General features: G+C 45.6%; 1 protein-coding gene and 1 pseudogene across 1 annotated transcript; both read left to right on the top strand.

The window, feature by feature from the left end:
• The first annotated feature begins 205 nt into the window (after nucleotides 1–205).
• LOC130040174 (putative olfactory receptor 2W6) lies at nucleotides 206–1,153 on the top strand. The gene has a single exon (XM_056132181.1). The coding sequence runs from the start codon at nucleotides 206–208 to the stop codon at nucleotides 1,151–1,153; it is 948 nt and encodes a 315-aa protein (XP_055988156.1).
• Nucleotides 1,154–12,754: 11,601 nt separating this feature from the next.
• LOC130040173 (olfactory receptor 2W1-like) lies at nucleotides 12,755–13,672 on the top strand (annotated as a pseudogene).
• Nucleotides 13,673–25,945: the final 12,273 nt, after the last annotated feature.

The raw sequence follows: 25,945 nt of genomic DNA, 5'->3' as shown, positions 1-25,945 counted from the left end.
TCAGTTCTAACTGGAGTTGGCATATTTTGCTTTTATTGTTGTTGCTAACAAGTTATTTTCTCCTCACTTCCAAAAGAACAATGGACGTAAGCAATGAGAGTTCTGGGACAGACTTCAAATGTCTTGATTGTACATCAGTATTGTCGACAATATTTTGTTATTGTTGTTGCTAATATGGTGTTATCTCCTCGCTTCCAAAAGAACAATGGATGCAAACAATGAGAGTTATGGGACAGACTTCATCCTTCTGGGGTTTTCTGACAGACCTGGAGTAGAACGTGTCATCTCCGTGGTGGTCTTCCTCTCCTATCTCGTGACTCTGGTGGGAAACTCAACCATCATCCTGGTGTCTCACCTGGACGCCCAGCTCCACACGCCCATGTACTTCTTCCTCTCCAACCTGTCGCTCTTGGATCTCTGCTATACAACCACCATTGTCCCCCAGATGCTGGTGAATCTGTGGGGGTCAAAAAAGTCAATCACATATGAAGGGTGTGCACTCCAGTTCTTCTTTGCCCTGGACCTGGGCGCCACAGAGTGTCTGCTCTTGGCTGTGATGGCCTATGACCGCTATGTTGCTGTGTGCCAGCCTCTGCACTACACGGTGATCATGCACCCTCGGCTCTGCCACCAGATGGTGCTGGCTGCCTGGCTAACGACTGCTGGGTGTTCCATACTTCTTTCCACTTTGACTTTGATGTTGCCAAGATGTGGGCACCGAGAAGTGGATAATTTTTTCTGTGAGATGCCAGCATTTATCAAGATGGCTTGTGCTTCTTCAAAAGTAGTTGAGACTGTGGCCTTTTATCTTGGAGTGATATATCTTCTGGTGCCATTATCACTAATTCTCATATCTTACGGCATCATCACTCGTGCTGTGATGAGGATCAAGTCTGCAGGAAGATGGAAAAAAATCCTCAACACCTGCGGCTCCCACCTCACCGTGGTGACTCTCTTCTATGGGACACTCATGTCTATGTACATGAAGCCCCAGAGTAACAACACAGCCCCCGATCAGGGCAAGTTCCTGACTCTCTTCTACAGCATCATCACTCCCAGCCTGAACCCTCTGATCTACACGCTGAGAAACAAAGACGTCAAGAGTGCAGTGAAAAGGCTGCTGTTGGCAAAGAAATGGTCAGCAGAGTCATGAGTTATATATGTAAAAATTCAAAATTTAGAGAAGCAAGGAAATATTACTAGACCTACAGAAGATTTTGTTTTGTTTATACAAAGAACCTTCTTCTTCTTCTTTTCTTCTTCTTCTTCTTTTTCTTCTTTCTTTTCTTCTCCTTCTCCTTCTTCTCTTCCTTCTCTTCTTCCTCCTCCTCCACCTCCTTCTCCTCCTCCTCCACCTCCTTCTCCTCCTCCTCTTCCTGCTTCTCCTTCTCCTCCTCCTCTTTCTTATTATTCTTATTCTCCTCCTCCTCCTTCCCCTCCTCCTCCTTCTCCTCCTTCTCCTTCTCCATCTTCTTTATTCTTTGGCCTTGTTCTGTTTTATTTTCGGCCCCAAGCAATGATGCTCAGGGGATACTCCCAGCTGCGCCCTGGAGGCTGCTCCCAGAGGCCACACACACATCTTCTGCTCACCAAGGATTAGCTTGCTACACTATATTTCAGGTCCCTCAAAAGCTTCTCTTGGATATTTTCAATGTGCCAAGAGTTGAACTACTTGCTGAATTCATAAATATGTGATAAATCATATAAATAAAGAGAAATGGATGTATAAACATAGATCTAAATACAAACCAAAATATACCCCACATACAAAAAAAATCAAGGCTAAAGAGAGACCCAGGTAGATCAACGTGTCAGTATGAAATTTAGTAATTACAATAATAGAGAAATTAGTCTCTCATTGATGTGTGACATCACACTCTCCAAGGCCAGGTCTAAGTTCTGCCACATGAGGGACTGATATTCATGTGCTTTTGTTTTGTTTTAGTTTTTGTTTGGGGGCCACCACCAGAGATTCTCCAGGATTACTCAGGGCTCTGCACTCAGGAATTATTCCAGACAGACTCAGGGGACCATAAGAGATGCCAGGGATCAAACCACCAGGAAGACAAGTGCCTTACCCGCTATACTGTCTTCCCAGACCCTCATATACATTTTTAAACAAATAAAAAAAATCAGTCCTATTTTAGGAGATTTCCTTCCCCTAACCTCCCATACACACATACACCCCAATAATCTGGAAGCGCCCTGCTGTTCTTTACCAAGGAAGAAAGAAAGAAAGAAAGAAAGAAAGAAAGAAAGAAAGAAAGAAAGAAAGGAGAGAGAGAAAGAGAGAAAGAAAGAAAGAAAGAAAGAGAGAGAGAGAGAAAGAAAGAAAGAAAGAAAGAAAGAAAGAAAGAAAGAAAGAAAGAAAGAAAGAAGAAAGAAAGAAAGAAAGAAAGAAAGAAAGAAAGAAAAAAAGAAAGAAAGAAAGAAAGGTCTTAAGGGAACTTCTAACAAAATTGCTGCTTGGATGAGGCTCTGCCACTAGTCAGTTTCCTTATTCTATGCTCTGTGAGCACCAGTCTCCAAGATCAAAATCACTTCAACCAAGTAGCCTTTAGACTTGTGCATAAATGCTTTCTACTACTATGAAATGATTCTCGTTATCTATATAAAGTCCATGCTGAGCATTTTCCTTAGTTAGGCAGAATCTACCTACAAACGCATCCTGTGATACTCCACCAAAACACACTTAACAAAACTGGGCTGAACAACCACCAGCCTTAACTTTTGTTTCATCATCCACATTAGACAGAGATTTGTATGAAATCTCCCATTAGCTGGCCGTTGAAAGTGAGTGTGATTCTGGTGGGAGCAGGACAAATGCTGGTGGCTAACCCAGTGTTTCTGCAAGGCAGTAAGCAGTTAAATGAGACTTCGTCTGCATTATCAGTGACCTGGAGGATCATCTTCCTGGGAAGAGCATTCCATTTAAATGGCACAAGGACGTGAAGGCCGAGAGGTCTTCCCTGAGGAAACACAAGTAGAACCTAATGTTCTTGCCTTGCAGTAAGTACTGTCTGCTATCCCAATATACACAAAATTCTTAACTTGAAAACAGTCTCCAAAAGCATAGGTCTTATTCTAATCTGAAAGCAAAAAGAGGAAAATTAGGTGAGATGTAAATAAATGCCAATACATGGGTAAGGCATTTGCCTTGTAGGCGGCTGACATGACCAACCCGGATTCGATTCCTCCGCCCCTCTCAGAGAACCCGGCATGCTACGGAGAGTATCTCGTCCACAGGGCAGAGCCTGGCAAACTCCCTGTGACATATTCAATATGCCAAAAACAGTAACAACAAGTCTCACAATTTGTTGTGAGATGTTACTGGTGCCCACTCGAGCAAATTGATGAACAACGGGAGGACAGTGCTACAGTGCTACCCTACTGCCTCCCAGGATCAGGGATTGTAAATATTCAAGAGGAGGAGTTAGTGGTTATTGCAGTTCTGAGTGTCTGTTATGAGCCAAGTAGCGTGCTCAGTAATTTACATTTAACGTTATTTCAACATCCCTCCCATAAGGTGGTTGTACTGTTAGAGGAACTCTGACAGCTAGGGAAACTGAGGAACGGGAGAAGTGTATTATCTTAAAGTTCATGCACTGAGGGAGTCAGCAAGATGGGCTCTGCTGCATTCACAATGGTCTGGGGTTTTCTTTGCTTTACTTTTATTTTCTGTTCTAGTTTAGATAACGTGGTTATAATACTGTTGTCTTTTGTGGTCTCATTGTATAAAGTCACTGCTCTGTCACCACCACCCAGATGCTCCATCTCTGTCCTTAATACCCCTCTGGTTTGCCCCGTCCTTCCTCTCTTCTGCCTCCCCTCTTTACTTGGTCTTCTCAGAGGTCAAGGATTTGTCCTTATTTCTCATCGGCAAGGCAGGTGTGAGTTCTTTTCTGTTTTTCATTTGCATGCTGGGCTGGAGTGATAGCACAGCGGTAGGGCATTTGCCTTGCACGCAGCCAACATGGCCAACCCGAGTTCGATTCCTCTGCCCCTCTCGGAGAGCCCGGCAAGCTACCGAGAAGCCTGGCAAGCTACCCATGATGTATTCGATATGCCAAACACAGTAACAACAAAGTCTCCATTGGAGACGTTACTGGGCCCGCTCGAGCAAATCGATGAACAACGGGAGGACAGTGATTTGCATGCTACTTCAATATACCTCTTGAAAATTATGAAATCGGGAAATTATTTGGGGGCTCACACTGGAGGTGTTCAGAACTTTCACTCTTGGCTTTGTGCTCAAAATCACTCTTTGCAGTGTCAGAAATTGGTGCCAGGGAAGGGGCTCGGGTGGAAGGCAAGTGACCGACCCACTATTCATCTCCTTGGTCCCTACTGACTTTCTCTAACCTTATTTAGACAGTTAGAACTTTTTATAATTCTACCTTTTCTCTCCATATTACTGTGTCCATTCAAATAACATTGAGTTGGTGCAGTTCATTGTCCTGATTTTACTGAAGAACATGTAACACGTTACTACATTATTAGAAACTGGAGTCTAATGAAAAATAAAAAGTTTTAGGGGTCAGAGCAATAGTACATTGCATATGTCCCACCTGAGTTCACCTATATGTTCTCCCAGGCACTGCCAGGAGTAATTCCTGATGGCAGGACCAAGAGTAACCCTTGAGTATCTCCAGGCGTGGCTCAAAAACAGAACAAAAAAATATTTTAAAAAGAGAAATTAAAAAGGAGTTTTTTCTTTTCAAATAAAGTAGGAGTACTGTTATTTGTTCAGCCATTGATTAAGCTGATTGAATTGGGTATGAACTCCACAAAAAAGGAGTTATTTAAAGAGAGTATTTAAAGAGAGCAATATAACTTATTTCTCATCTCACCTGATTTTAGTATCATATTCACATATACTTAAAAATTATGTAATCTAAATCTTGAGACACAAGACTTAAAAAACAATATGGAAAATGTCTACAGAGAAAAGATCTCTATTTGGGTTTACAAGATCACAAATCACAATCACAAATCATCCTGTTATTCGTCGATTGCCTCTAGCAGGCCCCAGTAACGTCTCCTTCATCCTAGCCCTGAGATTATATTCAAGGCTCTTTAGGAGAATGAGACCCATCATTGTTACTGGTATTTGGCATATTGGATACGCCAAGGGGAGTTTGCCAGACTCTGCCCTGTGGGCAGGCTACATTCGGTAGCCTGCCAGTTTGTCCAAAGTAGGAATGAGAAAATAAGATGTCATAATAAGATGTCGCGCGGCCGAGGATTACACGGCGCCAGGGGGCCAGTTGGTGGGTGTAATCCCCGCCTACTGTTGGAGGATCTGGGTGGAGGATGCTCGGCCCAAATCCGAGTAGGCTTGGAGATCTCGGCCTCGGAACCCGCGTGACTTTGTCCCTCTGCCAGTACCTTCATGTGTGCGGAGAGTGGTCTCAGCATGGTGGTGGCTGGTCCTGGAGGTCTTTAGCTGCTGGGGCCCTGGTCAGGGCGGGGAGGAAAGCTCAACCCGATCCCCTCCAAGGGGTCCCGGCGAGCTAGGACAGTCAGGCGCGGGGGCAGAAGACTCCCCCCCACCGCGCCTTACAAGATCAAACTACATAAATAATTTCCCCTGGCTAGAAAGTACTTCCAATGGATCCTGGGAAACAAAGTTTATGACCCAAAATTTAAGTAAGTCAGTAATGTTTTCACCAGGTAGACTTTGTCATACATATTTTACAAGATGTAAATAGAGGGCCAGAGATAATACAGGAGTTAAGACACTTTCCTTGTACACTATTCGACCAGTGGTCAATACCTGGCAACACATATGGTCCCCTGAGCATCACCAAGAAATGGTCCCTGAGCACAGAGGCAAGTAAGCCCTGAGCACTCCTGGATCAGGCCAGAAACCAAAAGACACACACACACACACACACACACACACACACACACACACACACAGAGCAGTCAATAGATCACAGACAGTCTCCATTCTTTTCAGAGTGTAATAGAGTTCATTTGACTGCTGTGTTTTCTCTTGAACTCACCAATATGAGATACTTGAAAATCCCGAGGTGTCCTGTGAAGAGAAACTGGGAAATGGGTAATTGAGGGTTTAACAGCATTAGGATCATTTAGTCATTTAGTCAGGGAAGAGTCAACAATCTAAGCATCACTTAATCACTTAATCACTTAACTTCCCGTTAGTCGTCGATTTGCTCGAGCGGGCGCCAGTAACGTCTCCATTTGTCCCTGTCGCGTGCTAGTGTAGCCCAATGGCATCTGTTCGCTCCGGGAACATGAAGGGCCTCAAACCGATCGCTCATGATCTTGACGAAGAAGTCTGACCATCTGGTAGGTGGGCAGCCACGCAGTCTCTTGACATCCCGTGGAATCCAATCAGTAACAGCTCTAGTCCAACGGTCGTCTTTAAATCTCATTACGTGACCAGCCCATCTGATTTTCGACACCTTGGCAAATGAGACAGCGTCCCTGATCCTTGATCGTCGACGGATGTCAGAACTCCGGATTCGTTCTCTCATTTGAGTGAAGCGTGATATTCCAAGCATAGCTCTTTCTATTCTTCTTTGGGAGACCTGAATGGCATTCTCATCTTGTTTGCGTAGGGCCCAGGTCTCTGAGGCATATGTTAATGCAGGAAGAACAGTGGAATCAAAGAGATGTGCCCGGAGCCGGAGGTTCTTCGTCCTCTTAGCTATTTCTTCGACGTTCTTGAAGGCGTTCCAAGCCGCTCTCTTCCTCCTGCGCAGCTCGGGTGCCAGGTCATTTCTCATGTTGACCTCTCGACCTAGGTACACATAGCTGTTGCATTCGGAGATGGTCGTTCCATTGAGAGCGAATGGGGCGTCAGGAACAAGGCTGTTTCTCATAAACATTGTCTTCGTAAGATTCAGCTGTAGTCCTATCTTTCCACACTCACGGTCAAAGTCGGCCAGCATTTGTGCCGCTTGGCTGATGTTTGGTGTTATTAAAACAATGTCATCAGCAAAGCGGAGGTGGTGTAGTTGCCGACCATCTATCTTCACTCCCATTCCTTCCCATTCCAGTCGTCGCATGATGTTCTCGAGGGTGGCACTGAAGAGTTTCGGTGAAATGGTATCACCCTGCCGCACCCCTCTCTTGACATCAACGATCACTTCTTTGTAGAATGGTGAGATCCTGGTAGTGAATCCGCAATACAGCTCACGGAGGATCCTGATGTATTGGGCTTGAATGCCCCGATTGGCTAGGGCTTCAATGACCGCTTCTGTCTCAACAGAATCAAAGGCCTTCTTTAAATCAATGAACGTTAAGCAGAGCGGCATCTTGAACTCCCGAGAAACCTCAATGAGCTTGGTTATCGTGTGGATATGGTCGATGGTGCTGAATCCTTTGCGGAACGCTGCTTGCTCGCATGGTTGTCCTTCATCTAATGTTCTGCCAATCCTATTCAGGATGACTCGAGTGAACAACTTGTAGATGACAGACAATAGGCAGATCGGGCGATAGTTGCCAATGTCATGGATGTCTCCCTTCTTGAACAGTAGTACGGTCCTGCTGGTTTTCCATTGGGACGGAACCTTGCATTCAGACAGGTAGCGAGTGAAGAGCCGAGCCAGTGTATTGATGAGTACTGACGGCAGGTTCTTCAGGTGTTCAGGTCTGACCTTGTCTGGGCCGGGTGCTGTTTGTTTCTTTACCGACGAAATGGCGTGTCGGATTTCGGAGGGGAGAACGTTGGGAACAACATACTACTTCCACTACTTCCACTACCCAGCCGTCTCCACACTCCAGGACGCTTTCCGGACCCGCGCGGCCGCGCGACACATCATAAGACACTAAATACCCGTCTTCTGGAATTGTCGTACCATATTTGACAGGGTTCAAATATGGTAACACCTACAAGGGTGATTAGAGGTCACCCCAAAAGCCTCTATCCCTCTCAGAAAGACTGGCAAGCTACCGAGAGTATTCCGCCCGCATGGAAGAGCCTGGCAAGCTATCCGCTGTGTACTCGATATGCCAAAACCAGTAACTACAACTGGTCTCATTCACCTGACCCTGAAGGCTTCACCGACATGGCAGCACTGAGAAGGATGAGAAAGGAGAGGCCGACAAAATCTCAAGGCCGATCTAGGCTGCCACAACGAAGGAAGACAAAAATGATCATCTGTACTTTCAATGCACGTACGCTAGCATCAGATGCATCCATCGAGGACCTGATGGTACAAGCACGAATGATCAAGTACGACATCATTGGTCTGACCGAGACAAGAAGGCACGAATCTCACCATGCTGTTTTCGACACTGGAGAAGAATTGTTCCTCGGAACATGCGATAAAAGAGGTGTTGGAGGCGTCGATGTCCTTGTCAACACAAACTTGGCCAAGAGCATTGATTCATTCGAATGCCTAACAACCCGAATCGGACGTTTACATTTGAATAGATGTGGCTCACTGCCTGCAGTTTCTATCTTCGTTGTCTACGCACCAACATCTCATTATGATGAAAGAGAAATCGAGAAGTTCTACATGGAGCTAGAGAAGTTCTATAAAGAAGACCACACCTTCTACAAGATCATTGTGGGTGATTTTAATGCCAAGATAGGACCGAGAAGATCAGCTGAAGAACTTCACATCGGGACCCATGGCCTAGAATGGAACGAACAGGGTGAGAGACTGTCGGAGTTCATCATGTCGACCAAGACCATCCATGGTAACTCACAGTTCCAGAAGGCAGAATCTAAACGATGGACATGGGAGTCTCCCGGTGGACGATTCCACAACGAAATAGACCACATCATATTCAATCGACGGTTTTGCCTGACTGATGTCGCTGTTGTCCCAAAATTTTGAACGGGATCGGACCACCGTCTCCTTCGTGCAAAATTCTACTTCACAGAGCGAGGAGAAAGGGCTGCAAAGTTCAAAAAGAGAACTCCCAGAATGACCACCAACTGGGAACTCTTTGGTACTATTGCGGCAACATGGGAAGATGCCATTGTTGACAACATTGACGAGGAATACGATCGACTGGTTCAGCACCTCCATGAATGTGCGAGGAACGCCAAGAGAGAGATAGCCACAAAAAGTCGCCTATCTTCGAAAACTCTTGAGCTAATTCGCCAGCGTGGTTTAGCGCATGCCTCAGGCAACCGCAAGCTAACGTCCGAGCTTGCAAAGCAGTGCAGAGATGCGATCAAGGAAGACCTCAAAGAGAGAAGAGCAGAAGTACTGGTAGATGTGGCAGAAGCCGGGAAAAGTATTCGTAAGGCCCGCCTGTCCTTCGCCAACTATAAGACCAAGATGACTGCCCTCCGACGTCCTGATGGTTCTATCACATCCTCCAGAACGGCAATGGAGAAGATTATCCATGACTTCTACTCAAATCTCTTCGATAGCCATGTCCACTTGCCAACATACCAAATTCCACAGGATGGAATCTAAGCATATATTTTTAAAAAAGATGATAATGTTGGAGATTTTAAAGACATAGGGGAAACGTGAGCTAAACAATATTGTCTAGAGAAGCACTCTCAAGTAATTAAACTATTAAAATACAAAACGTTAATCCCGATAAGTACCAGGATTTGGGCACTGTGGGGACTAAGGGCACTAAGGGGAACTTTCCCAGTGGGTTGCTGGTGTTGTTTCCACCTGTGACTCAGTTCCAGGCATATTCATCTAAAACTACTCAGAGTCCCAGCTTTTCCCTCTTAAGAAGAAAAGAGCCTGAGTTGGACTACAAAGAAGAATCCCTGAGCTCATCATAGAAGGAAGGACGATGCATTGACCATGGGAAAGAAGGCGCTGGCCCCATCTCTCTTACCAACGTAATGGAATAGGCCGGTGTGGTACTGCAGAGGGATCACAGGGCAGGGTCGACTCCTGACTTCTGAGTTCCCTCACGACTTTGAAAGGCCACTCCCTTTGGGATTCCCAAGTCTATCTGAACCTTAGGCGGTCAAGACAAACGCAGCTAGAGACCATAGTTGGAAGCTGATGTGTACTTCTGCCTTTGGAGTTAGCTGATTCAGCGTGTACAGTTTGCTCATGGGTGTTTCTGTAAAGACACTTGTGTGTTTTCAGGTTACGCAAACTGTGTCCGCATCCCAATCAGCTCCAGATCATCTTGACTAACTCACCAAGTGAATGATGTAGGAGTAAAGGAAAAACAGGGGAGCAAGGGGGAGAGTAGGTGAATCGTTTTTAAGTTTTATAATTGCATGTGACCCAGATGTCTCAAGTGTTTGCACAAGATGGGCCTCACCCCTGCATCTGAGGAAGTCTTAGCTTTGTTTAACATATGAAGGGCCTGAGACACAAAGAGTTTCCATGACTGGTTGCCCAGAACACGTTGCTATCAACTGGCAACTAAAATTTTATCCCAAGCACGTTGAGTTCAGATTCTGTGACCTTCACACTTGATCTCACTCACATCCCACCGCACAGAAGCAAAACACTCACTCCTTCAGGAACTCAATTTCTGTTGTGCCTTATAAAAATTACATCTCTCTCTTAACCCCTTGATCCTGACAGTTTCTTCTTCATGGTTCTAACATCAAAGGATTTTGTTTTCAAGTTCATTTTTAATTAATACACTGAGGTTTACTATAATGGTAAGGATGGGATTTCATGCATAACACAATCCTGCGCCATCCCAGCCCCCATGGTGTCATTTCACCACTGTTGTCCCAGCATCTCTCCAATCTAATCTCTGCCCTGCTCCCTTTGCTGTACACTTCCTGTTGAAGATCATTTCTCCTTCTCTGTTGCCTTGGGCCTCTGTTGTTATGGACCACTTTTCTTTGTATCCCTCCCATGAGAGAGTTCATTCTGGGCCTCTCCCTCCCCTTCTGAGTAACTTCAGTCATCCTGACACTTTCCACATCTATCCACATAGCAGCAAATGCATGACTTCATCTTTCCTTATGGCTAAGAAGTATTTCATCATGTACACATACCCTAGTTTCTTTGTCTGCTCACCTATGATCAGACAGCTGGGTCGCTCCCAGATTTAATCATCTGTGAATAGTGCTATAATGGACATAGGTCTGCAGATGTCTTACCCGAGTAGATTTTGGGTCCTTGGATAAACACAAAGAAGTGGAATTTCTGGGTCCTATGAAAGCTTCGATTTCTAGTTTTTTGAGGAGTTTCCAGATTGTTTTCCAAAAAATCATGGCTATTCCCCACCAGCGCGAATGAGGGTCCCTTCACAGCCACGCCAACACAGGTCGTTTTGTTCTTTGTGATGTTGGCCAGTCTCACCAGAGTGAGATAATATCTCATTGCTATTTTAATTATCATTTCCCTCATAAGTTATGTTGAGTATTTTTTTCATAATCTTTTGGGCATCTGTAGATCTTCTCTGAGAAAGTTTCTGTTCATTTCTACACCTCTCTTCTGTTCATTTCTACAATATATTGGTAAATTCCATGGGAAAAACGACACACTGGTTGCTTAATGAATTCTTTGTTGTCGAATTTCCTGCCTTGCTAATTTTGCTAAATGGTCAGGATAGGAGGCATCAGCACAATCTGCTACTGCCAGTATATTGTGACTGAACACTCCTGAAATTGGTTCAATTTTAAGTTAGTAAGTAAAAAATACATCTTATCCTTAAAATCATTAAATTAACCTTCTGCTCTCCGAGAGGGGCAGAGGAATCGAACTCGGGTCGGCCCAGCAAGCTACCGAGAGTATTCGATATGCCAGACACAGTAACAACAAAGTCTCCAATGGAGACATTACTGGGCCCGCTCGAGCAAATCGAGCAAACCTTCTGCATCTAGTGCTTTGCCATAATACATGGAACCATTGGTGACACATCATCTGGAATATTTCCAGTGATTTACATTCAGTTTATGAAATTTGACTAATACTGTTGAAAATGGGCTGGAGTGATAGCCCAGTGGGTAGGGCGTTTGCCTTGCACGCGGCCAACCTGGCTGACTCGGGTTCAATTTCTCCGCCCCTCTTGGAGAGACTGGCAAGCTACCGAGAGTATCTCACCCGCACGGCAAAGCCTGGCAAGATGCCCGTGACATATTTGATATGCCAAACACAGTAAAAACAAGTCTCACAATGGAGATATTACTGGGCCCACTCAAGCAAATCGATGAACAACAGGAGGACAGTGTGACATTGCTATGATTGATTTAATATACATGATTTAAATATGAAGAGACTTGGGATGTGGCCGACCCAGGTTCCATCCCCAGCCGCCCATATGGTCCCCCAAGCACTGCCATTGCTTGAGTAATTCCTAAGCCAGGAGTAAGCCCTGAGCATCACTGAGCGAAACCCAAAAAGTACACGAGAGAGAGAGAGAGAGAGAGAGAGAGAGAGAGAGAGACTTTGAACTCTTGACTCAGAGAAAGTGTTCAAAGAGATTTTCCATGGGGGGGGGGGGGGGAGACATGCAGTTAAACTGAGTTTTAGATACCCACCCACTCTAGAGATTTTGAGTTGTCTTGATTGGATATTGCTGTTGTTGACAATATGTTGTTATTATTGTTGTTGCTAACATGGTATTATCTACTCACTTCCTAAAGAACTGTCACTGTCCTTCCTTTGTTCATCGATTTGCTCGATCGGGCCCAGTAATGTCTCTATCATGAGACTTGTTGCTACTGAGCTTGCCAGGCTCTGCCATGCAGGCGAGATACTCTCGGGAGCTTGTGGGGCTCTCTGAGAGGGGCGGAGGAATCGAACCTGAGTCAGCCAGATTGGCCGCGTGCAAGGAAAACGCCCTACCACTGTGCTATCGTTCCAGCCCTTCCTAAAGAACAATGGACATAAACTATGAGAGTTCTGGGACAGACTTCATCCTTCTGGGGTTTTCTGACCGACCCCAACTAGAACGCATCATCTCCGTGGTGGTTGTCATCTCCTATCTCGTGACTCTGGTGGGAAACTCAACCATCATCCTGGTGTCTCACCTGGACGCCCAGCTCCACACGCCCATGTACTTCTTCCTCTCCAACCTCTCGCTCTTGGATCTCTGCTATACAACTGCCATTGTCACCCAGATGCTGGTGAATATGTGGGGGCCAAAAAGGTCGATCACATATGGAGGGTGTGTGCTCCAGTTCTTCTGTGCCCTGGACCTGAGCGCCACAGAGTGTCTGCTCTTGGCCATGATGGCCTATGACCGCTATGTTGCTGTGTGCCAGCCTCTGCACTACCCGGTGATAAAGCACCCTCGGTTCTGCCACAAGATGAATGGCCTTGAAAGTGCCATAGTTGTTTGCTCCTTGACTTTGAGCTTGCCAAAATGTGGACACCGAGAGGTGGATAATTTTTTCTGTTAGATGCAGGCGTTGATCAAGATTACTTGTGCTTATTCCAAAGTCATTGAGGTGGTAGCTTTTACTCTTGGAGTGGTGTTTCTCCTAGTTCCTCTGTCACTAATTTTCATCTCCTACGTGGTCTCATTCGCGACGTGATGAGGATCAAGTTCAAAGGAAGATGGAGAAAAATCCTCAACACCTGTGGCTCCCACTTCGCTGTGGTGACTCTATTCTCCAGAACACTCATGTCTATGTACATGAAGCCCCAGAGTAACAGCACAGCCCCCAATGAAGGCAAGTTCCTGATTCTTCTACACCATCATCACTCCCAGCCTGAACCCTGTGATCTACATACTGAGAAACAAAGATGTCAAGAGTGCAGTGAAGATGGGACTAGAGCAATGGCACAGCTTGTAGGGCGTTTGCCTTGCACGCAGCCAAAACAGGTTCAAATCCCAGCATCCCATATGGTCCCCTGAGCACCGCTAGGAGTTCCTGAGTGCAGACCCAGGAGTAACCTCTGTACATCGCCAGGTGTGACCCAAAAAGTAAAAAAAATAAAATAAAATAAAGAGTGCAGTGAAGAGGCTGCTGTAAAGAAATGCTCAGCACAGCTATGAGTTGCATGGAAAGGGGCGGGGGGGGGGGGGGGACTCTATCTAGGGAAGCACCCGGAAATAATACTGAACTGGTGCAACGGAATTTTACTCATCTATTGAATGAGCATTTATTCTATTCATCTATTCTGGGCCTCCTACACCCAGATCCCCCATCTTCCAGTAGCTAGACAGTTACACCCACCAACTGCCCCTGGCCCTGTGGAATTCCATCAACGGCCAAGATCCAGAGACTATAAAACCAAGCTCCGGGAAGCAACCGCTTATTGTCTAGTTCTTGCCTCGGAGAACCCAGCAGACTTCCAAGAGTATCCTGCCCACACGGCAGAGTCCGGCAAGCTCCCCATGGGGCTGGAGCGATAGCACAGCGGTAGGGCGTTTGCCTTGCACACAGCCAACATGGCCAACCCGAGTTCGATTCCTCCGCCCCTCTCGGAGAACCTGGCAAGCTACCGAGAGTATCTCGCCAGCACAGCAGAGCCTGGCAAGCTCCCCGTGACGTATTCGATATGCCAAACACAGTAACATGGTGTATTAGATATGCCAAAACCCAGTAAAAGTGATGGGTCTCATTTCCCTGACCTTGAAAAAGCCTCCAATGTGGCACTTGCTAAACTCTCAGGGCAAGGACGAATGGAGACATTACTGGTGCCTGCTAGAAGAAATCAATGAACAACGGGATGACAGTGATACAGTGATTCAATGAGCATCTCTTGATTCAGGGGAAGCCAAACCCAGTTTATGATTTTGTGAGTCCACTGAAATATCCAAAGAATCATTGGCTGCATCCTGGCTATCATTGTCATCCCGCTGGTAGACGAGAGCGCAAGGGTCCAGCCGACATGGTCATTATTTTCGCCGTATTCATCACGCCCAGTTAAGGTAGTAACCCAGTGCCCAGGGTCTCCACGGGGCCTGCCCTGCCCCAGAACAATTTCCAAATTCCTGATCCCGGGAGCGAGCACGACTACGTCCTCTCCTGCCGTGTCCGCTCAGGGCCACCAGGTGGCGGTGTTGAGAACTGACCGCGCCGCGGGCACTGCCACGGACCCGAGACCACGCAGTCTCCGCACAGGCTGCATCTCTGCTCCGGCCACTGCGGTCTGTCTGCAGGAGACCCTCCACCCACTTTTGCACGACACATTTCCCCCCCCCCAGGTGGACCCCGGGGGGCTCTCTGCGTAGCAGGATCCTATTTTCAGATCTTCCATCAGAAAAGCACGCAGTGCCGTCTCTCCCAGAGCCTGCGGCCTGGTCATTCTGGCAGAACTGCCTTGGGCCTGATGTTCTTGACGTCCGGATCAAAGTTCCCTCTTACAGTTCCATATCCGTGGACCGTTTGGGGGTTTTTTTCCCCTTCATCCATCCCGCAGTGTCCCGCGTTACCCCGCGTGCCCAGCAGAGGGCGCGCCGGACCGCCGCTGCCCGCAAGGGGCCTAGAGCTCATTGTCCATCTAAACCAATTTGAGGGTGGGGGAGAACTTTCCCGGACCCCCTGGGCCAGCGAGCAGGCGGAGGGAGGTGCGGAAAACGTGCACACGCCTGGATCTCCCCACACTCAGCCAACAGGGAAGCGTGTGGGTGCCTGAGCTTGCACGCCTGAGTCGGGGGGGGGGGGGGGGGCGGGAGGGGATGGTCACTGAGGGTCCCAGCCTAGACCACGGGTCCTGTTGTCCCTCTTCACGCATCTAAGGAGTCAAGAATCGAGTCCTCTACAGTGTCTCTGGCCTTACCGAGACTCAGAGGTGACTGTTACCCGTGAGATATGACCCTGAGCACCAACACACTGGCCTGGTGTCCACCCACGCTGGCCCCACGTGTGCCCAAAACTCAGGAGAAGTGCCACTGATCCAGCTGCAAGAAGGAGCCCTGAGCCACAAGCTGTTCGCAGTGCACCACCGTGGGCTGTGTGTGAGCACCACTCAAAGGGTTGTGACCCAGAAACAGGAGGATGTGCCAGCCGCAGCCAGCAGTTACTTGTGTGTGTGACATGACCACGTGGCTGAACAGGCCAGAGCGTGGTCTGCAGTGAAGCACTTGGGCAAGCACCACAACCAGGGGTGAGAACCCCACAACTGGAGCAGCAGTCCCCCGCGGGCACCACAGACGAAAAATTAAGAACAATATATGTGGGTCAGCACCAGAGACCTCTGGCTCCCACCACCGCAACAAGGAAGGGAAGTGGGGGAGAGGGAAGGTCGAGAAAGGAGTAAAAACTTGTCGATGCGTTTAAAATCGATGTTGTGTATGACCCAGTTGCTGCCCTCTGGCTGTGCGCCTGACAGTGTGGAATGGCTCATTTGAAGACATGCCTGGCATCCTGTGTCCAGTGTGGCTTTATTTACCGTCATCAGGGGTCCGAAACTACCGTGTGCCCATCAGCAGGTGACCGGGTAAAGAACTTAGAGGAGATGCTTCAAGGATACTATGAAGCTCTGAAGGATGACGTTCTGCCATTAACCACAGTGGACCGACCTTTCATGATGCTGAGTGAAACAGCTCAGACAAGGAGGACAAATACGTGTGGTCCCATTGTTGGGATCGGTAGTCCCCTGGCCCTGGGAGGCGCGGAGAGTCCAGACAGACACAATTCCTGCAGAAGTACAAATGGGGTTTATTTAGACCAGCATGCTGGGGCTCCACAGCATACCCCAGAGTGGGCAGTGGCTGAGACCCCCGAGCTTCTTCAAAGGAGGTCTTATATAGGCCTTCACTGGCCGTTACAGCAAGGCCCGCACATTTCATAGCCAATAGATTTGTAACAACATATACTTTCTTAACCAATCCATTTAAAAGTACCTCACTCCTTAGCCTATAGATTCAAAGATCAGCATTTACGTACATCGATTGTCAGCACAAGCAAGGTTATAGACGGAATCATTAAGCCTTAGGTAATCTCCCTCGACCATCCACATTTTGAGTTATCCTTTACCCAAGACATCTGCAGGGGTCTTTGCTAAAGACAACACGTTCCCGGAATGGGCAATCTACCCACATCCTGAGTTATCCTTTACCCAAGTCTGCAGGGTGCTTTACTGAGACAATACATTTCAGGAACAGTAAATACACCTGAATCCTGTCACACTTGGTTTGGAAAGAAGTTATGCCCTGTTCACATTCCAAGTCCCCCCCCAAGGTGCAAAGCAGCCAAGCAGTTTTACAGAAAGCAATGTTGCAAGGTAGCTGAAGCATGCAAAAATTTGATGCCCTAATATGGATTCTTTCACCATCAGGTATGGAACACGAAGAAACGAAGCAAAGAAACTGAATAAGACAAAGATAGACTTTTTTTGAGGGGGGGTCACACCCAGCGATGCTCAGGGGTTATTCCTGGCTCTGCACTGAGGAATTACTCCTGGCGGTGCTTGGGGGACCATATGGGATGCCAGGGATCGAACCCAGGTCAGCCGCATGCAAGGCAAACGCCCTACCCGCTGTGCTATCGCTCCGGCCCCAAAGACAGACTTTTAAACTACAAAATATAGCGATGTTCAGAAGAAGGCATCAGTGGGTGGGTCAGTTGGGGGAGGGGGTGAACCTTGAGGGGGGATGAAAATTGCTGCAATGAGCAGATGTTGAGGTGGAAGGTGGTACAGCTGCCTTTCCTCCCTGCTCTGGAGAAGCCCGTGTTCTCTCTTGAACACCTCTCTCTCTCTCTCTCTCTCTCTCTCTCTCTCTCTCTCTCTCTCTCTCTCTCTCTCCCCCTCTCTCCAGGCATTGTGTTTGCAATATGGATACTGAAAGGTTATCAGGAATATCCTTTGCCTACTTTTAATCCTCAGCTCTTGTCCAATGAGATCATTCCCAGCTGTTGTCATAGCGGTCTCTTCTCTATCTTACCTACCCTCAGCCCCACACACACTTGCGGTTAGTTCCAACCACTGACCAGTTCTCCTGTTTTCCCTGGCCTTGGATATTAATCTCATACTATTTTTTTTTACAATTACCACAAATGAATGCCATCATTCTATAGCTAACCCTCTTCTTCTGACTCATTCATTTCACTCAGCATGATCCTCTCCATTTCCATCCATTTGTAGGCAAATTTCATGACTTCATTTTTCCTGGTGGCTGCATAGTGTTCCACTGTGTAGATGTGCCATCGTTTCTTTATCCAGTCGTCTGTTCTCGGGCACTCAGGTTGTTTCTCAGATTCTGGTTCTGGTGAATAGTGCTGCAGTGCCCATAGGAGTCTAGATGGTGAATGAACTGCTTCTTGTCTCAGGCTTGACTCCGTGTATGTGTCTATGTGTGTGTGGCAGGGGTGAGAAGGCTGGTGGGCTCACCACAGCCAAACCCACTGCCACGTGGAGGCTCCAGACCCTGACTCAGCATTGCTGCTCCCTAGTTCCACATCTGATTCAAACGAGCTCCGTGGTGCAGGGTTTCCACCCACATATGGACCTGAGATGTGTACCCTTGCTTTTGCTCCCTCTGAATAATCCAACACCCTGTTTCATCAGTAAAGATGCGAACAACACCAAGCCCAGACAAGGTCAGGCCCGAACACTTGAAGAATCTGCCCTCAGTACTCATCAATACACTGGCTCAGCTCTTCACACGCTACCTGTCTGAATGCACGGTTCCGTCCCAATGGAAAACCAGCAGGACTGTACTACTGTACAAGAAAGGAGATATCCATGACATTGGCAGCTATCGCCCAATCTGCCTATTGTCTGTCATCCACAAGCTGTTCACTTGAGACATCCTGAATAGAATTGGAAGAACACTAGATTAAAGGACAACCATACAAGCAAGCTGGGTTCCTCAAAGGATTTGGCACGATCCACCATATTCGCACAATAACCAAGCTCATTGAGGTTTCTCAGGAGATCAAGATGCCACTCTGTCTAACGTTCATTGATTTAAAGAAGGCCTTTGACTCTGTTGAGACGGAAGCAGTCATCAAAGCCCTAGCCAAACAGGGCGTTCAAACTCAATACATCAGGATCCTCCGTGAACTGTAGGATTCACTACCAGGATCTCACCATTCTACAAAGAAGTGATCATCCATGTCAAGAGAGGGATTCGACAGGACGATACCATTTCACTGAAACTCTTCAGTGCCACCTCGAAACGTCATGCGACAACTAGAATGGGAAGGAATGGGAGTGAAGATAGATGGTCGGCAACTACACCACCTCCGCTTTGCTGATGACATCATTCTAATAACACCAAACATTAGCCAAGCAGCACAAATGCTGGCTGACTTCAACCGTGAGTGTGGAAACGTCGGACTCCAGCTGAATCTCACGAAGACAATGTTTATGAGAAACAGTTTTGTTCCTGACGTTCCATTCACTCTCAACAGGACGAACATCTCCGAATACAGCAGTTATGTGTACCTAGGTCGAGAAGTCAACATGATGAATGACCTGGCATCTGAGTTGCCCAGAAGGAAGAAGCGGCTTGGAACACCTTCAAGAGCATTGAAGAAATAGCTAAGAAGACGAAGAACCTCCGGCTCCAGGCACATCTCTTCGATTCCACTGTTCTTCCTGCATTAACATATGCCTCAGAGACCTGGGCCCTATAAAAACAGAATGAGAACACTATTCTGGTCTCCCAAAGAGGAATCGAAAGAGCTATGCTTGGAGTAACCTGCTTCACTCAAATGAGAGAAAGAATCCAGAGTTCCAACCTCCATCGATGGTCAAGAATCAGGGACGCTGTCTCGTTTTCCAAGGCGTCGAAAATCAGATGGGCTGGACACATAATGAGATTTTGAGATGACCGCTGGACTAGAGCTATAACCAACTGGATTCCATGGAACGTCAAAAGATTGCATGGCCGCCCACCTACAAGATGGTCAGACTTCTTCGTCAAGACCCTGAAAGATCGGTTTGAGGCTCTTCGAAATTCCTAGAATGAGCAGACACCATTGGGCTACACAAGCACACGACAGGGATGAATGGAGACATTACTGGTGCCCGCTCAAGCAAATCGATGAGTAACGGAATATCAAATGATCAAGTGATCAAGTGAAGAATCCTGAGTTATTTTCTTTTCCATTTTGGTGTTTTGAGTCACACCCTGCAGTGCTCAGGGCTTACTCCTGGGACCATGTGGTCGGTAACATGCTAACAGGGATTGAACCTAAATCAGCCGTGTGAAAAGCATGCGCCAAAACCCCCGTACAGTGTCCTCAGCCCCGCCCGTGACTTCTCTTGCTCTCTCCCCTCATACCTCTTTTAAGTAAATTTCTCTAAATAAAACTATTTTAAAAATTTTAACGGAGAGAACAATGCTCGTAAAATGAAATATGTATCTATAGCCCATCAGTACCTCTTAAATATATTCCCACCCAGAAGATATGCTTGGGTCAGAGCAATAGTACAGCGAGTACTTGCATGCAGCCAACCCAGGTTGAATACCTGCACCCCCCAAATGCCCCCATGCCTGTCAGAAGTAATCCCTGTGTGCAGAGTCAGCCCTAAGCACCACCAGGTATGGCCCCCTCTCTCAAAAAAAAAAAAAAAAGAGATGCTTACATGCAGATCAACAAATAAAATTTTCTTAAAGGAGCAGGGGAGGGCAGAAGACTGAGGTAATGTGGAGCAATGGTGGAGCAGGTCTACCTAAAGGGTGCGGTGTGGAGATGTTGCATGCATGAAAGCTCCACTGTCTGTCTGTCTGTCTGTCCTCCCGTTGTTCATCAAATTGCTCGAGCAGGCCCAGTAACATCTCCATTTTGAGACTTGTTGTTACTGTGTTTGGCATATTGAATACATCACAAGGAGCTTGCCAGGCTCTGCAGTGCAGGCGAGCTACTCTTGGTAGCTACTCTTGCTGGCGGGCTCTCCGAGAGGGGCAAAGGAATCCAACCCAGATCGGCCCGGCTGTCTGCGGGCAAGGCAAACGCCCTACCGCTGTGCTATCACTCCAGCATGAAAGCTTATCATTAGCTAAATTGTGGTACTTCGAATAAAAATTTTTGAGTTTATATGTCATCTTCATGTGAGTAAAAATCTGTGATTATCAAAAATGTCCAATGGTGGTGGGATTGGTGTTGGGATATTGAATGTAACAAATCATCATGAACAATGTTATTTTTAAAATAATTAAATAAAATTTTTTATGTCCATCAGTGAGTGAAGAGGAAATGATTGCACTGCATTCACGCCATGGAATGTTGTGCAACAATGGAAGGAAAGATACTGGATCTTAGCGATTCAAAGACAAGTGAATATAGGAAATTCCCAAAAGGATAGATAAAATTTGCTATCCTTTGGGGAGACTAAAAAAAGCAACTAAATATATTATCTATGTATTTGTATGCATGTGAACATATTAACACATAAATTTTATTCGAATTCAAGTATGTCAAGGACACACAAGCCAAGATCATGATTTCTTGGGGTCAAGAAGGAAAGAAGAGAGTAAAAATATGCAAGGTTGAAACTGAACTTAGTTTCTAGATTTTCATCTGAGTGGTAAGGAAATCCGAGTATCACTTTTAAAGCATTTTTGATTACTTTGAAAAGGCAATAGTCTTTAAGTAGGATAAATTGATAAAGCCAACTTGGAGAGAAAATGCTTGTAAAATTTGATATATATTTCATGTTCCATCAGTTCTGTTTTATGTATATTCACTACTACTTAGAATTACTTATTTTATATTGATCAACAAGTAGCTTCCTTCCTGTGCACATAGAAACTAGATAATTGCAGGATTTCTCAATATTTGCTGCCTCTCCTGTATAATTAACTAAATGCAATTAAATGTATTAATTTCTATATAGGGTTTACCATTATATTTTCAATGTTCAATATAATGCACAAGAACTTCATTTCTTGCATTAACTTCCATCGATAATTTTTTAATGGAAAGGAAAAGAAAATGTGAGACAACATCTTAAGGGATCTTTGTATAAAATTGCTGCTTGGATAAAGCCTCTGCCCATAGTCATAGATTTCTTAATCACCTCTGGGAGCACCAATTCCCAAGGTAGAAATCACTTCAGCAAAGCAAGCTTTAGACATGCATAAATGCCTCCTTCCACTAAGAAATGATTCTCGCTGTACATACGGAGACCATGCTGAGCATTTTGCTTAGTTAGGCAGAATCTATCTACAAAGGTCCTAGTGATACTCTGTCAAACTATACTTAACAAAACCTGGCTGACCAGCCCTACATTTGCCTGTGATTCCTCATCCACATTAGAGACCTGAGTGAAATCTCAGTTCGGCTGGCAGTCAAAGGTGAACGTGATTTTGGCAGTAGTACATAGAGCTGATGGTTAACACAAAATTTCTGGTAATATTGTAAGTGCTAACTGAGACACTAAATTCTCGGTGAAATGGAGAATAATCCGACTTGGAACAGCAGCACAGTTAGATGACAGGAGAGTTTGATTGCTGTGAGGTCTTCCCTCAGGGAGCAAAAATATGCTCTGATATCATTGGCTCCTAGTAAGTATTGTCTGTGGCCTCAACATGTTAGCAGTCAGAGTAGAAAACAGGTCTCAAAGAGCATAAACTTCACTCAAATATGAAAGGAGAAAGAGGAAAGGTATGTGAGATATTAATAAATATGGATATTCTATTGCCTCTCAGGGTTGGGGACTATATTAAATTTCGACAAGAGCAGCAGTGGGTTTTGATATTATTGAATGTTTTTTGTGTGCCAAGGATCTTGGTTAATGATTTGTATGTAACTGGGGGAGGGGAGTCCCTTGGGCTGCATTCAGCAGAGATCAGGGCTTACTTCTGACTCTACTCTCAGGGATCACTCCTGACAGTACGTGGGGGACAATGTGGGGTGCCAGGTATTGAATCCAGGTCAGCCACATTTAAGGCAGGTACCCAGATGGCCATACTACCTCTCTGGATCCTGTATATTTTATTTGGTTGTTTGTTTCTTTTTTTTTTCTTTTTTTTTTCTTTTTTTTTTCTTTTTTTTTTGCTTTTCGGGTTACACCTGGTGATGCTCTGGGATTACTCCTGGCTTTGCACTCAGAAATCATTCCTAGCAGTGCTCAGAGGACCATATGGGATGCTGGGAATTGAACCCAGGTTGGCTGCATGCAAGACAAACGCTCTACCCACTGTGCTATCACTCCAGCCCCTGGATCCTGTATATTTTAGATAATGTAGGTTGATCATAAGTTTTCATTCTCTTATAGCATCACAGCTCATCTGAACTGCTCTCTTAACTCTTAAACTCATCAAAATGCACCTTTTGAAAATCCATGTGTGTCAGTTAGAAAGAAATCAGGAAAGCTGGATAATTAAGGATTAGACATTTTTTCAGAAGAGCCAACAGTGACCAGTACCATTAATTAGGGAAAATCAATCTTGTATATATCTGATAACAGATTCTAATAGTAACAGACTCGAGAGACATGGGAGAAATATGAGTTAAACTAGATCGTCTAGAGAAGCTCACTCAGGTAATTAGGCTATTAAAATACAAGGAGTCGACCACTGAAAAGATCAGGAAATGGATATGAAGGAGAGGGGCAGGGGTCCTGGTCAGAGTCTTCTGAGCTGGAGGGGCTCTCAGAGGAGCTCCCAAGTGCTCATTCATGCTCTGCTTGCACCTGGGGATTGGTTACCAGAACATTCATTTTAATCATACAGCAACAGCATTTTTTGTCACTGAAAATTAAGCTCTTCCTGTCTCATGAGCTGGAGGAGAAGGCAGCTGGGATAGAGAAGGGATCACTAAGTCAATGGTGGTTGTAGGGATGGGAGATGTGTGCTGAAAGGAGATAAAGGACCAAACATGATGGCCTCTCAGTATCTGTATTGCAAACCATAATGCCCAAAAGTAGAGAGAGAATATGGGGGAAATTGTCTGCCATGGAGGCAGGGGGAGAATTGGAAGTGGGGGAGGGGGTAATACTGGGGGCATTAGTGGAGAATGTGCACTGGTGGAGGGATGGGTGTTCAATCATTGTATGATTGAAACTCAAACATGGAAGCATATAACTTTATCTCACGGTGATTCAAAAAAGAAGAAGAAAAGAAGAAGAAGAAGAAGAAGAAGAAGAAGAAGAAGAAGAAGAAGAAGAAGAAGAAGAAGAAGAAGAAGATTAAAGCACTTGTGTGGATATCACAAACAAGCATCTTTGAGTCCATCACTGGAAGGAAGTCAGAGTACTGATGAGGGGAAGCCCCCGTCCCGGCACCCCGATTCCTGATGGATGAGTTGGGAGACATGAACACCTATGGAAGACTCCCTAGGCTGGCCAGAGGCTGGACTCCAAATCTATCCCAGCCTTCAGTGGTTTAAAAAAATTTCAGTTGGGGACAGCGAGATAGTGCAGTGGAGAGGGTGTTTCCCTTGCACACAGTCCCATAAAAAGAAGAAAAGCTCAATTGTATTTTTTGTCATGGAAGCTTTGGGAAGCTCAAGCCCTCTCTTGCCTCTAGGGTTTGTGATATGTTTAGTTTGTTCATGTGCACGCTTACATACATATATATGCATATATATATGTACATATGTTGGTTTGGGGGTCACACCTGACAATGCTCAGTTTTACTCCTGGCTCTGCACTCAGGAATTATTCCTGGCAGTACTCAGGTGACTGTATGGGGCGCTGGAGATCTAACCTGGCTCCACTGAGTGCAAGGCAAGTGCCCTACCCTCTGTACTATCTCTCTGGCTCCATATTTTTGTGTTTTCTAGTAGTGCAATTTTCAACATTTCAATTAACTCAGATCATCATGACCAACTCACCAAAAGAAAAATAGAGAATAAAATAATAAAAGTATTTTGTATTTTATAATTAAATATGACCAATGTGCTCCAAAGTTTTTATAAGATGAAACTTCCCCACGAATTTGAGAAAAGAAGTACTATTGCCTTCATTTAAACATCAGAACTTCAAAGTTTGACTGCAGAGGATGCCTTGCCTCCAAATGGTGAACCTGGGATTTGCCTTCCTGAATGTGGTTTTTCGTTTTGGGGGCCACTCCTGGCCATGCTCATGCTAAACTCCTGGCCCTGCAGTCAAGAATCACTCCAGGTGATTCTCAGAGGGCCACATGGGATGCCAGAGACCGAACCCAGATGGGTCCCACAAAGCAGCCAGAGGTTTTGCATAGATTGGTACATTCCATCAGAAATTCAGTACACTGATTACTGAATGAATTCTTTTTGTTAAATTCTTTTTATTGAATTATCCTTGTTAATTTTTCTGAAGTCAGGTGATTAGATGCCAACACAAATGTTGCCACCCAAACATTGTAACCTAACACCTCTTAAATTAGATGAATTTTAACTCAGTAAATAAGACTATATATAATTCTTAAAATGATTCAACGACTTCCTGGATGTAGTGAATCATCATAATACATGAAGCATAAATAAATTGCATATTGAACCTTTTCAGTGATTTGTAATCACTATATCTGGTTTAACATACATGATTTAAACATGAAGAGTCTGGGGCTCTGAACTCAAGACACATTTTCTCTTTTTTCTTTTTTTTTATTAGTGAAACACCATGAAGTACAGTTATAGACTTACAAATTTTTGTGCTTGGGTTTCAGTTATACAATGATCAAGTACCCATCCCTCCACCAGTGCCCATTTCCCACCACCAGGGATCCCAGTATCCCTCCCTCCCCATACCCCGCCCCCAATCCCACCCTGCATCTGTGACAGGGCATTCTGTTTGTTCCCTCTCTCCTTTTGGGTGTTGTTGTTTGCAAAAGAGGCAATGCGTGGCAATCATGTTTGGTCTATAGTCTATTTTCAGCATGCTTCTCCCATCCTGGGAGGATCCTCCCAACACCCTTTTTTGGTGCTCCCTTCTCTATCTGAGCTTCCTTTTCCCCTAGCATGTGTGGCTGGCCTCCAAGTCATGGAGCAAAATTCCTGGTACTAATCTCAGCCACTCCTGGGTATTAGTCTCCCGTTTTGTTACTTTATGCTCCCCAGATGAATGCAATCTTCCTGAGGACACATTTTCTAAGTGTTGCTTCAAATGAGAAAATCATGAAATTAGTGCGTCTTGGATATCTACAACAGTTGATAGAGTTTTTTAGTTCTAACTGAAGCTGGCATATTTTGCTGTTATTGTTGTTGCTAACAAGCTATTATCTCCTCACTTCCTAAAGAACA

Source organism: Sorex fumeus, unplaced genomic scaffold (assembly GCF_029834395.1).
Source record: "Sorex fumeus unplaced genomic scaffold, SorFum_2.1 ptg000094l, whole genome shotgun sequence".
NCBI classification, from domain to species: Eukaryota; Metazoa; Chordata; class Mammalia; order Eulipotyphla; family Soricidae; genus Sorex; species Sorex fumeus.
Note: the sequence above shows the minus strand (reverse complement) of the source record. Positions and strands in the feature narration are given on the sequence as shown.

What these genes read in the sequence shown, in the direction of transcription:
- LOC130040174 (XM_056132181.1), top strand. Translation starts at nt 206, where the DNA reads ATGGATGCAAACAATGAGAGTTATGGGACAGACTTCATCCTTCTGGGG.